Source organism: Equus asinus, chromosome 7, assembly GCF_041296235.1.
Source record: "Equus asinus isolate D_3611 breed Donkey chromosome 7, EquAss-T2T_v2, whole genome shotgun sequence".
Classification (NCBI taxonomy): domain Eukaryota; kingdom Metazoa; phylum Chordata; class Mammalia; order Perissodactyla; family Equidae; genus Equus; species Equus asinus.
In genome coordinates, this window is record NC_091796.1 from 68,850,396 (window position 1) to 68,864,365 (window position 13,970).

At 38.8% G+C, this 13,970-nt stretch overlaps 1 protein-coding gene and 1 long non-coding RNA gene across 5 annotated transcripts in view; one reads left to right on the forward strand and one right to left on the reverse strand.

The window, feature by feature from the left end:
* The window catches only part of ARID4A (AT-rich interaction domain 4A), a 67,021-nt gene extending 62,527 nt beyond the window's left edge, over nucleotides 1-4,494 (forward strand). For all 4 annotated transcript variants that reach the window (XM_014864301.3, XM_014864303.3, XM_014864302.3 and 1 more), the window contains one exon: nucleotides 3,881-4,494. In XM_014864301.3, the coding sequence (XP_014719787.2) occupies nucleotides 3,881-3,984 (104 nt within the window). In that variant the 3' untranslated portion in view covers nucleotides 3,985-4,494. The remainder of the gene's footprint in view (nucleotides 1-3,880) is intronic.
* Nucleotides 4,495-11,592: 7,098 nt separating this feature from the next.
* Nucleotides 11,593-12,521, reverse strand: LOC123287107 (uncharacterized). Its single transcript, XR_006530137.2, has 3 exons — nucleotides 12,387-12,521; nucleotides 12,160-12,224; nucleotides 11,593-11,727 (listed from the first exon to the last, which is right to left on the reverse strand). It is a non-coding gene; the product is annotated as an uncharacterized lncRNA (long non-coding RNA).
* Nucleotides 12,522-13,970: the final 1,449 nt, after the last annotated feature.

Here is a 13,970-nt window from a genome sequence, read left to right on the forward strand (position 1 = left end):
GAGTCAACAACTGAATTAATTGGAAAGAGACTCTTGAAAGAGACCATGAACTGTTTTACAAAATGTGATTTTACAAAACGTGGATTCTCAAGAGCTTCCTCCCTCTGAAATTCATTCTTTGTTCCCCAAACAATTATTGGCTGCCTATTAGTAGGCAGTCTATTTATTATTATGGGGTTCACCAAAACGAATAGGCATGTGGCTTATCCTCAAGGAGATTATCTTGTTGGGATCGTAAGTCATTTCTTACGCAACTACTGTATAAGATAGTTTAGCTCAAAACATTAATGCATACATACCATGTGCCATGCCCTCTTTCAGGCAGTGGAAGTACAGAGATGAATGAGATGCAGACCTGACCTCACAGATCTTAACCCTAGGGGGACAGTGTGGATGAGGACCGTAAGAGTGATATTAACAAGTCTAGGAGTTGTGGGAAGGAGAGATTCTTTGGAGTAGTCATGCAGAGAGAGAGTAGTATCTGATCTAGACCTTAAAAATGTAAAGGATTGACGTCTAGTTAAATACTGACATGTTCATTTATACTCAATCCCTAAGCCCCACTAAAATAACGGTAAAGAAAATTACAGCCGTTTACCCACAAGGACAAGAGAATGGGACAGCAGACTATGGCAGACAAGAAATGTCAACAGCGTATCTTTTGAAAGCTGAGCAGCAGATGGACTACTGTAACTATCCTAGCAGATGAGAGAATGCTAAAACCTAAGCTTGTTTATCCTTGGAGTGGGATAAAACAACAAGAAGCAAGCCAGTTCATACCGCCTCACCCCAGGAAAGCTCTGAGGGCAGAGATATGGTGTGAGGCTGAGAAATGGAGACTGGTTGAAAATGGAAGGAGAGTGGATCCTTTCCTCCCACCCTTTGAAGCAAACTACTTTTTTCCCCAACTCTAGCAGAAAATAGATTAACTTATTGGAGGCTGAGAGGGATCACCAGGCTTGTAGACTCAGGGACACCAGCCATAGGTGAAGGTGAAGTGCCTACCAGAAATAATGAGCTTGAGTGAAAGTTTGTTGTACTGAATGATGAGACTCCTATCGCTTCTCCAGCCTAAGATCTTATCCTCTTGGCTCCCTGAAAGCCAGCAACCAGGCTGAAGCTCATTCCTGGGAGGAGATTGCAGGGTTCCTCTGGGGAAACTGGCCGACCCAACAAAAGTGGTCTAACATAGACACCAGCATTTGAAGGTTCTTGACCCAGAAAGCAAGAACCTTGCCAGTCACTGCATGAGCGCTGTCCATCTTTGAAAAGCCCTGCCTACTCCTGCACAGCTTCCAGTTAGCTTTCTATGTCCCTCTTGAATAGGGAAGCCACAAGACTAAATATTTGAGGAAAGTGTCTACATAAAGATGGAAACCAAAGTAGAAAATGAATATAAAAAGGAACTTGGAAGAAAGAGACAATGTACCATATAAAAACACCAAACTATAGTTAATATCCAGAGATACAGGAAAGATATGGCAGTCTTGAAACAAGAGTATGATACTATTAATAAAATTCAGAGAACATGAGGATGTCTTAAAAATTAAAAATATGATAGGAGGAATAAAAAAACTTAATGGAAGGGATAGACAGCAAAGCTAAAGAAATCCCAGTAGAAGGTCAAAAAGACAATAGGAGAGAAGAACAGGATCTGGCTAGGAGATCCAACTCCTGAATAATAGGATTTATAGAAAGAGAGCACTGAATAAACAGGTGGAAGTTGTCATCAAAGAAATATTATAAGAGAAACTTCTAGAACTGAAGGATATGAGTTAGAAGACTGAAAAGACCCACTGTGACTTCTATAAAGAATGGGGGGGAAGAAATCACACCAAAGCACATATGGATAAAGAGAAGATTCTAGAAAGTCACCATATATAGGTACATACAAAAAAATGGGTCTTAGAACAGCATCAGTTTTCCCATGTCAGATTTCTCAATGGTGGCGCTAGAAACTAGAAGCCAAGCTCAGAAGATAACATGAAATCCAGCAAATCAGGAACCTCACACAGGAAAACAGGAAGGAAGGTCTCAAGGTGGTGGTGAGCGGAAGCTCTAGGATAACCTCTGCTCAGCAGGCCGAGAAAGCAACTACCCCAGGAATAGGATGGAACAGGAGGGGAGGGCTCTTAAAAAAAAAAAAAAAAGGAAATTACCTGATAGGCTTGCCCCATATTGAGAGAAGTTTCCACCTATGCAGAGTTAGGGGGTGAATTCCTGATAGAATGACCTGTGTCATATGGGTCTTGAATCATTCTGCTCCAAGTCCAGCAGTTTTTCATTCCTGGAAATATGATGGAGCAAATGGAAAGAAATCAGTCTTTCCATGTTTGTCCTTTTCTTTAAAAAATGTAAATAGCAAGAAGTCTTTAGAGAACTTTTAGACATGAAAAGAAGAAAAAAGCAAATTAACAAATTGAAATTTCTTCAGAGAACCCTCAACTGCTTTGAGTTTACTAAAGGTGATAGTTTCAGACAACTAAAAAGATTCTTTTAGGGGACTGGCCCGGTGGTGCAGCGGTTAAGTGCACACGTTCCGCTTCAGCGGCCCGGGTTTTGCCAGTTCGCATCCTGGGTGCGGACATGGCACTGCTTGGCAAGCCATGCTGTGGTAGGCATCCCACATATAAAGTAAAGGAAGGTGGGCATGGATGTTAGCTCAGGGCCAGTCTTCCTCAGCGAAAAGAGGAGGGTTGGCAGCAGTTAGTTCAGGGCTAATCTTCCTCAAAAAATAAATAAATAAAAAGATTCTTTTATTAGAGTCTTCCCTTTCTTTTCTTAATTTTTCATCATGTGAAGTCAGTTATTAAGTGAGACATTGAGAGACTTCTAGCATACATATTAGAATTTGTAGTAATGAGTTATATGTCATCTTGGTAGTGTGTACACACACGCACACACACATAAATAAAAATTAAAACTTTGAATAAAATAGGGGCTGGCCCCGTGGCCAAGTGGTTAGGTTTGCGTGCTCCGCTGCAGGCGACCCAGTGTTTCGTTGGTTCGAATCCTGGGTGCGGACATGGCACTGCTCGTCAAACCACGCTGAGGCAGCGTCCCACATGCCACAACTAGAAGGACCCACAACGAAGAATATACAACTGTGTACCAGGGGGCTTTGAGGAGAAAAAGGAAAAAAATAAAATCTTTAAAAAAAAAACTTTAAATAAAATAGGAAGAATCGGGCAAAGATTGGAAGGAGACAGACAGCTTTGCAAAGAAAGAGAAGATAAAAGTAAAAACTAAAAATGACAAAGCACCTAATGCATAGAGTAATGATCCTTAATCTGTGTTATGTCCTCCTGGAGAGTTATGCCAAAGTCATTTGAGGACTTTTTCTAATCACATATCCACACTTCCATCCTGATCCCCATGATTCTGACACCTGACTGAGATCACTACTGCTGCCTGTGGGAATTGTGCCCATCAGGTGTGTGGAGGCAGCATAGAGACAGGAAGCCAGTGGCCAGCTGGTTACGGGAAGTTCTCTGGACAGCAGAAGAGAATTTTCGTTATCCTAGAGAGTAAAGCAGGAATTCCCCATGGTGAGAATTTATCTCAGGTTGACCTTATTTTCTGATTTGGGCTGAGTTCCTTCCTGTGGTCTTTCAAATGGTGGCTGAAGAGTTTACATCTCTTTTGTCTTTACATTTTATGGCACCTTTTTTGAACTGTTGAGTTACTTGACTGACCAAAGACTGATTCCACTCACTTGAGCCAAACAAAATTTTTACTGTCATTTGTTACTCCTGCATGCACCATTTAAGAAGACTGTAATTGAAGTGAATAATGTTAAGATATTTATTTCTGATTTGCCACTGGCTGGCTACCTTTGTGTGATAGTTTTGAGTCTAATGTAGTTGTGTTGATTCCACAGTGTCTCATGCAGGAGCCTCCATGTCATCTGCTTCATCAGACACTGGAATGAGTCCCTCGTCGTCATCTCCCCCACAAAATGTGCTTGCTGTAGAATGCAGGTGATAAACGTTTTCTCTGCCTTCCCAGCAGTTTGCTGCCATGGACATAAATCCCCCCACCCTGAAATACAACCACAGAAAGCACTCAACTGGTTTGACATTGCTCAGTCTATCCTGTATACTTTTCCAGGCTGGATTGTATCTATTCCCCTCTCTTTTTCTTTTTTTCTGTTGCAAAAAGTAAGCTGTTTAATAATTGAAGGTTAGGCAGCCTGCCATATTTGTCATAATTTTTCCTCTTTAATTTTTTTTTTTCATTTTTTGTGAAGATAGAAAAAGGGCACTTAGCAAATTTGAATTTGTATAATAAAGCTTTCAGGTGTTATAGAAATCATAGACAAGCAAGTGCACATGATAAACATCAAAAATATTACCCAGCTCAATAGTTACTGCTGCACTTTCACTAAGATGTATTTGAACACTTGGTGAGTAGGGGGTTTATATTGTGTTTTTTTAATTGTTGTTGTTGTTGTTGTTTTATTTTTGTGGAAGCACTTGCTATTTAGAACTGCCAAAGTATATGTTCAGCAGTGTGCCCAGGTTTAAAGGTGTAAATGGGACAAAATAAATTGTGAAAGGAAGTGTAGTTGACTGAAAACTACAGTTGTAAGAAGTCTTCCACTTTTTATAGGATTTTTGAGCACACAATTATGCAAATATTTTAATGTTTATTAATGTTTACAGTGGAATTGTGAATAAGTTTTCAGTGGACTATCTTATCCCTTGACAAAAATATTTTGTCTTTTTTCTATGTAATTTCAGAGTTTTTATTTTGTTACAAAAAGACAAAAATGAAATATATAACAACAATGAAGTTATTTAACAAGATTTCTAAAGCTGAAAATTTTGTGTAAAATAAGGTATTATCTTGCAACTTGTTAAATATATTTATTCAGACATTGGATGTTGTATTTTTATGTATTTTTTAAAATATTAATAAAATTGAAAAAAAGAAAATTCTAGGTTAATTCACTCTTTGGATGCCGATAGCTCTCAGCTGCCCCTTCACAGGAGGCTGCGTCCAGCAGCTCTGCCTGTATTGAAGGGAGTCTGTCTCAGTCCTTCCAACAGTGGAGAACTGTAAATGGGCATCTGGATCATTGAAGTGTGTCCTCCTTTAGAAACTTTGGCAGTCCTAGTATTTAATCTGTTTTGAGGATCAAATTTTTGGTTGCCCTTAAGATACTTTGTCACAATTTTTGTTTGCTATACTGCCAATAAATTTCTATCTCCCAAAGTTGAGATGCAACAACTACGTAAAGCAACTATGTATGCTTTGTCTGTGAATTGTTCCACAGACGGATACATTTTGTAAATAATTCTTCCCAAATCATGTATTTAAAGCAGTTTTGCCATATACATTATGTAAAAAGGTGATTTTTTAAAATCAGTTTTTAAATTCATGTTTGTACATTGAAAGGGTTTTTTTTTAAACCTCCTTTTCTGTGTTTAATATGCTGTAGAGTAATAACCTAGGTGGTCTAGACTGTATATCAGGATCTGATTTACAAGAACAGAGTCAGAGCCAGACACTAGTGATGGCATGGCATTACTGAAATCATTGTTTAATTTCATTTTACCACATTGTGAACTTGTGATTCAGATTCCTTCCATCTTCGCAGAGAATTAAAAACAAAAAGTACTCTTGTAAAATGCACTTTTCTGTCTTTTCTTTGCAAGCAGAAGTATTTCAATGTAAAATAAAAAATGGAGCTCAGTGAGCAGTATTAATAAAGGCCATGTTTTAAACATAGGCTTTATATTTTTAGTTTTCATTTAAGTGATTGTTTTTTTCCTAAGTGCCAGTAACTTAGAGTTGGAAAAATCAGAATTCACAAGACAAAGCATATTCAATATATTCTTCAGTCTTTACAATAAAACATTTCTAGTACTTAATTGTAAAATGGAAAAAATGTGTCAATCAAATCCATTTTAAACTAGGAGGAAACCTTAGGTTCATACATTAGATATTTTAATGATCACCTTCAGTAGCAATTCAGTAAATCTGAGATAACTAGTTATCAGCTTGACTACTGTCTCTTCTAATCAATATCAATCTGGTAATGAAGTATAGGGAACTTGCTACATAGCAAAATTATACACTCATTGAATGGGTATATGGACACTGATGAATCCTTTTATTTAGGGGCTGGAAAGAATTATGAAAGTAAGTGAATACTGACTGGGTATTAAATTCAAATTTGGGGCATATTTTGAGTTTAGTTAAAGTTTGAATAGATAGCTCTTGCATGTGACTAAAAAAGTAAAAGTATACAGATACTCATATCTAAAATGGAATGTGCTATCTATGAAATCAAGGTATTTGAAGATTATGGCAATTTGTTTTAGTATTCCATTGTATGCTTTTATTGTTTGTTGTTTGTGTTAAGTTTCTAGTTTTTCTGTCTTTGACTAAGAAAGATGTCTGTACTTAGCACATACATACTATGCCTTCTATGAAATTGCTTTAAATTATGGAAATCTATATGGATTAAGCTATTAATTTGCTTATATTCCTTTCTTATAAGCCCTATAATATGCCTTTTTTATAAGCCCTGTAATTTAACATAGCCATCAACATTGTGAAAGCATTTGAAGCTACATTAACCACACATTAAAAACTATTACCAGAATTCATTTATCGACAGTTTATCGAGTATCTTCTATGTGCCAGGCCTTGTTGCTACGGCCCTGGAGCCACAACAGTAAACAAGACAGAAGAAGGTCCCTGTTTTCATGGAATGTGTAATCTAATGAGGCAGATGTTAAACAGTTAATCCATGTAATTCTTTTTTTTGTTTGTTTTGTTTTGAGGAAGATTAGCCCTGAGCTAACATCTGCCACCAATCCTCCTCTTTTTGCTGAGGAAGACTGGCCCTGAGCTAACTTCTGTACCCATCTTCCTCCACTTTATATGTGGGACGCCTACCACAGCATGGCTTGCCAAGCGGTGCCATGTCCACACCCGGGATCCAAACTGGCGAACCCCAGGCTGCTGAAGCAGAATGTGCGCACTTAACACTGCGCCACTGGGCCAGTCCAGTCCATGTAATTCTTAACTGCAGGTGTGATAAGCATATGAAGTTACAATGTGCCATGAGATAATGATACAGAGCCAAGTAGTCTGAAGGCAAAGGTGGTCTGAGAAGGCTTTGCAGAGAAAGCAATAGTAAAACAAAGCCCCAGTGAGGATTATGAATTGGCTATGCAAATGGAAGGAGAGAGATGGAGAGTAAAGTGCTCACGCACATAAGGGAGGAGAAATTGGTGCTAATGAGCCAGGGCAAGAATAGACCTGAGGCAGCAGAGGCAGGAGCCAGGTCAAGCAGAGCTATTCAGGCATCGCCCAAACCTTGCACCTGTCCACCTCTGCCTCCTGCTCCTTCTGTTGCCCCCACCACTCTCATCCCTATTTGTCCAGAGCTGTCTCAAGAGCCACTTTTCCATGAAGCTTTTGCTCACTTCTCACCACCACCAGAATATCACCCTCTTTTATGCTGATAGCATTTTCAATCTGTATTATTTTGCTTAACTTACCTTGTATTATGTTTACTTATGCCTGTGTCTTTCTCCCCTAACAGATGTTGAATCCTTGAGTACTCCTCAGTCATAGCTGTATCCCCCAAAGTGCCTGGTCCAGCATCTAACACATAGTAAGATGGTCAGAAACTATGTTTATTTAAGTTGAGAAAAATTACTTTTGAATTACTATTGTTTCTGTTTTTCACTAGTGATCCTTATGTACAAAGCCAGACATTTAGAAGTTGTCTTTGGAGTTCTTTTCACAAAGTGAAAATGTCAAAATATCATCTGAAAAGTGTAAAGTAGACTTGTTTAATAGTCCATTCCCCAACTTAAAATATGCGTAATTTTTCCTTCTGTCCTTGTTTCTTTTCCCTCTTCTGTTGCTTTCATGTGGTTACACACTCATCTTTGTGCCATTACAGGAAGACTGCCACAGTGCCGGCGATCATCATTGGTGAAGCTGAGTGACTCAGACAGTGGAGTTTGCACTAATGGAGAATTCCTAACAAATACAGGCTTAGTGTTTTCACAGAGTAGAAAGTTTTTTTTAGTTCTTTACATTTTATTACAAATCAAATGATGTTTTCTTTGTGGAGAAGCACAAAAACCTTTTTTATTCATATAGACCCATTACATCTTTTTAAACAGAATAAGAAGGGCAGTGTTTATAATTTTGGAATTTGTAGTTAACATAATTATGAAGCTATCTTCATTTTGTAATCTGCGTGAACTTCATGCAAAATTAATTTTGAAAAGTTCAGGGGGCCGGCTCCGTGGCCGAGTGGTTAAGTTCTCGCACTCCGCTGCGGCGGCCCAGGGTTCGGATCCTAGGCACGGACATGGCACCACTCGTCAGGCCACGTTGAGGCAGTGTCCCACATCCCACAACTAGAAGGACCTGCAACTAAGATATACAACTATGTACTGGAGGGTTTTAGGAAATAAAGCAGAAAAAAAAAAAAAAAGATTGGCAACAGTTGTTAGGCCAGGTGCCAATCTTTAAAAAAAAAGTTCTATTGTGGAAAGCTTAAGGAACTTCCATGTAAATATAATAAATGGTTATTCTCCACAAGTAACTGGATATCTTCTCAAGGCTACATTACATTAAAGAAGACAATCTGGTTCAAGAGTTTCCCCAGTTTAGAGTTGCCACATTTAGCGTGTAAAAATACAGGACACCCAGTTAAATTTGAATTCCAGACAGACAACAAATTTTTAGTATAAGTATGTCCCATGTAAAAATTAGGTTGTTTATCTGAAATTCAAATTTAACTGGGCATCTTATATTTTATCTGCAAATCCTACAACTGGTTTCTTTTCTGCTATATTCCAAGACATATTTATTATCCTCCCGAGGACCTTTTCTTGATCTCTGATGGAGGATAACAAACTGCTAAAGTTTCTCTTGGTTTCCAAGGATGAATGTGCCTGGGAAGCCCATAAGTGATTTTTAGAATTAATCATTTTTTTTGAAGTAGTCGTTATGTCCAAGATTGGCCCTATGATAGCCAAGCTTTGACAAAATAGTTGTGAACACACTCAGATTTTCCTCTAATATCTGAGCATTTCTCAAATACTGTTTTGAAATGCTGATGCTTTGTATATTTTGGATAACAGTCTGCTAAGGTCTGAATGTCTGTGTCCCCCCAAATTCATAGGTTGAAATCCTAATCCCCAATGATGGTTTGGGAGTCAGGGCTCTTGGGAGATGATTAGATCATGAGGGTGGAGCCCTCCTGATTGACATTAGTGCCCTTATAAAAGGGCCCCCACAAACCTCCCTAGCCCCTCAAGCCTTTAACCTGGCCTCTGGAGATTCTGCTGAGTTATATTTTACTAGAACTAAAGATTGACATAAATAAGAGATAAGGAAATGGCTGATGTCTAAAAGAAAGTGGTACTATTAAAATGACTTTACATACAGAAATCAGTGGTTCCATTTTTTTTCATTCCTTGGTTCATTGGGCAAATGTCAGTAGAGGCTTTCTGTACCATGTGCCGCTCTAGTGGAGTAGGACTTTAGCACAATGGACTCAATTTGACAATAATAGACTTCAAAAATAAAGAACTATCGGGGCTGGCCCCGTGGCCGAGTGGTTAAGTTCGCGCGCTCCGCTGCAGGCGGCCCAGTGTTTCGTCAGTTCGAATCCTGGGCGTGGACATGGCACCACTCATCAAACCACGCTGAGGCAGCGTCCCACATGCCACAACTAGAAGGACCCACAACAAAGAATATACAACTATGTACCGGGGGGCTTTGGGGAGAAAAAGGAAAAAAATTTTAAAAATCTTTAAAAAAATTAAAAAATAAAAAAAAATAACGAACTATCTAGTTCTTTGGAAGATCAATAAAATTGATAAACTTCTAGCCAGACTGATTAGGAAATAAAGAGAGAAGACACAAATTACCAGTATCAGGAATGAGAGAGGTGGCATACCAGACTGTATCTATAGGTATTAAAGAGAGAATAAGGGAATGGCATGAACATCTTTATGCCAATAAATTCAACAACTTGGACGAAATGGAAAAATTCATTGAATGACACACATTAACAAAGCTCACTCAAGAAGAAATATATAACCTGAAAGCCTAAATCTATTAAAGAAAAGGGACTGACGTTAAAACCTTTCTGCCAAGAAAACTCCAGGTCCAGCTAGCTTTACTGTGAATGCTACCAAACGCTTAAGGAAGACATAATACTAATTCTACCCAAATGCTTCCAAAAATTGAAGAGGAGGGAATGCTCCCAGCTCACTCTGTGTGGCCAGCATTACTCTGACACGAAAGCCAGACAAAGACATTGCAAGAAAAGAATACTACAGACCAATATCCTTTGTGAATATATATGCAAAAATTCTAAACAAAATTTCAGCAAATAAAATCCAACAACATATGAAAAGGATAATGTAACATGGGCCAAGTGGAGTTTACCCCAGGAATACAGAGTTGGTTTAATATTCAAAAACCAACTAATATAATTCACTATATTAACAAATTAAAAAAGAAAAACCATATGATGCAGAAAAAGCATTTGAGAAAATCCAACATCCATTCCTGAAAAAACTCAGGAAACTGGGAATAGAAGGGAACCTCTTCAACCCATAAATGACACCTCTGGAAACCTGCAGTTAACATCACACTGACTGTTCATCCTTAATTCCTTTCCCTAGGGATATCCGCTCCCACTACTTCCATTCAGCAGTGAATTGGAGGTTGTAGCCAGAGCATTCAGGCAAGAAAAAAGAAATCACAGGCCTCCAAACTGGTGAGTTTAGCAAGATGCAAGATGAATATACAAAAATTAGTTATATTTCTATGTACTAGCAATAAATAATCAGAAATTGAAATTTTAAAAATACCATTTACAATTGCATCAAAAATATGAAATATGTTGGGAGAAATCTGACAAAGTATGGGAAAGACTTCTAACTTCGAAAACTACAAAATACTACTAAGACAAAATAGAGACAACCTAAGTAAATGAGGAGATATACCTTGTTCATGGATCATAAAACAGTATTGTTAAGATTTTCTTTATCAAATTTAATGTGATCCTAATCAAAATCCCAGCAGGCCTATTTTTTTTGGTAGAAATTGACAAGCTAATTATAAAATTCATATGGAAATGCAAAGGACTTAGAATAGCCAAAACAACTCTGAATAAGAACTAAGTTGGAGACCTCACGCTACCTGATTTCAAGAATTATTGTAAAGCTACAGTAATCAAACAGCGTTTTGTACAAATAGGTCAATGGAACAGAACACAGTCCAGAAATAAGCCCCTAGATATATGGACAACTGATTTTTTATAAAGGTGCGAAGACAATACACTGAACAAAGGACAGCCTTTTAAAGAAATGGTCCATGTGGCAACCAGTCAAGCGAATGAGAAGACAAGACACAAACAGGAAAAAATATTTGTGAAAGACATAGAAAGGGCTGTGTTTTAGTCTGTTTGGGCTGCTATAATAAAAACACCATAAACTGGGTGGCTTACTTACTATATTTTTATTTAAATATTTATTTAGAAATACATGCATGTTTATTTCTCACTCCAAGATAGATGAGGCCAGCGTTGTCGGGTGAGGGCCTTTGGTGTAGAAGGGGCTAGGGAGGGCCGCCCGGTGGCACAGCAGTTAAGTTCGCATATTCCGCTTTGGTAGCCTGGGGTTCGCTGGTTCAGATCCCAGGTGCAGACATGGCACCGCTTGGCAAGCCATGCTGTGGTAGGCGTCCCACATATAAAGTAGAGGAAGATGGGCACAGATGTTAGCTCAGGGCCAGTCTTCCTCAGCAAAAGGAGGAGGATTGGCAGCAGATGTTAGCTCAGGGCTAATCTTCCTCAAAAAAATTAATTTTAGAAAAACGGGCTGGGGAGGTCTGTGGGGGCCCTTGCATAAGGGCACTAATCTCAATCAGGAGGGCTCCACTCATGACCTAATCACCTCCCAAAAGCCCTGACTCCTATACCATCATTAGGGATTAGGAAACTGGGGAGGACACAAACATTCAGACCATAGCAGACTGTTATCCAAAATATACAAAGAACTTTTAAAATTCAACAATAAGGAAACAAACAACCCAATTTAAAAATGGGCCCAAAACTTCAACAGACAGTTCGCCAAAGAAGATATAGATGGCAAATAAGCATACCAATAGATGCTCCAGATCACATGTCATCACGGAAATGCAAATTGAAATGAGATACCACTACACACCTATTAGAATGGAGAAATTCAAAACAGTGACAATACCAAATGCTGGTGAGAATGTGGAACAACAGGAATTCTCATTCATTCTTGGGAATGCAAAATGGTGCAGCCACTTAGGAAGGTCATTTGGCTGTCTTTAGTTTCTTAGAAAACTAAAAATACTCTTACCATATGATCCAGCAATCATGCTCCTTAGTAAATATATTGAAACGAGTTGAAAACCTCTCCACACAGGGGCTGGCCCCATGGCTGAGTGGTTGTGTTCTTGGGCTCCACTTCAGAGGCCCGGGGTTTCGCTGGTTCGGATCCTAGGCACTGACATGGCACCGGTCATCGGGCCATGTTGAGGCGGCACCCCACATGCCACAACTGGAAGGATCCACAACTAGAATGTGCAGCTGTGTGCTGGGGGTGTTTGGGGAGAAAAAGCTGGGGGAAAAAAAAAGGAAAAGAAGATTGGCAAAAGGTGTTAGCTCAGATGCCAATCTTAAAAAAAAAAAAAAAAACCTCTCCTCACAAAAAACTGCACACAGATGTTTGTGGCAGCTTTATCCATAATTGCCAAAACTCAAAAGCAATGAAGATGCCCTTCAGTAGGTGAATGAATAAACTGTACTACATCCAGACAATGGGATATTACTCAGCAAACAGAAATGAGCTATCAAGCCATGAAAAGAGAGAAAGGAAATGTAAATGTATATCACTAAGTGAAAGAAGCCAATGTGAAAGGGCTACATACTGTATGATTGCAAGTACAGTCATGTGCTGCATAAGGGCGATTTGGTCAATGGACTGCATAAATGACGGTGGTCCCATAAGGTTAGTACCATACGGCCTAGGTGTGTAGTGGGCTGTGGCATCTAGGTTTGTGTGAGTACACTGTATGATGTTCCCACAACGGTGAAATCACCTAATGATGCATTTCTCAGAACGTATCTCCATTGTTAAGCAATGAATGATTGTATACAACATTCTGGAAAAGGCAAAACTATGGAGCCAGTACAAAAATCAGGGGTTGGGGAGAGGAAAGGATGGATAGGTGGAGCACAGAAGATTTTTAGGACAGTGAAATTATCCTGCGTGATACTATAATGATGGATACATGTTATTACACATTTGTCAAAAGCATTTTACATTTGTACACTTGAGAGTGAGCCCTAATGTAAACGATAGACTTTGGGTGATAATGACGTGTGAATGTAGGTTCAGAGATGATAACAAATGTGCCACTCTGGTGTGGGTTCTTGATAGTAGGGGAGGTTGTGCTGGTATGGGATCAGGGGGTATATGGGAGCCCTCTGTACTTTCCACTCAATTTTGCTGTGAATCTACAACTTCTCTAAAAAAATAAAGTGTATTTTTAAAAAGGTGTTCAATATCATTAGGCATTAGAGAAATGCAAGATAAAACTACAGTGAGAGTTCACAACATGCCTACTAGACTGCTAAAATTAGAAAGGTGGACCATAACAGATGCCCAGACGACGTGCAGGAACTGGAATACATACTGCTGATGCGAATGCAAAATGGTATAACCATTTTGGAAAGATGTTCGGCAGTTTCTTAAAAAATACTCCTGCCATATGATCCAGCCATTTCACCTTTAGCTATTTCCTTAAGAGAACAGGAAAGATGTGTCAATATTAAAGACTTGCGTGCAAATGTTTAGAGCAGTTTTATGTGTAATAGCTGAAAACTGGAAATAATCTGAATGTTCAACAGATGAATGGTTAAACAAATTGCGGTATATCCA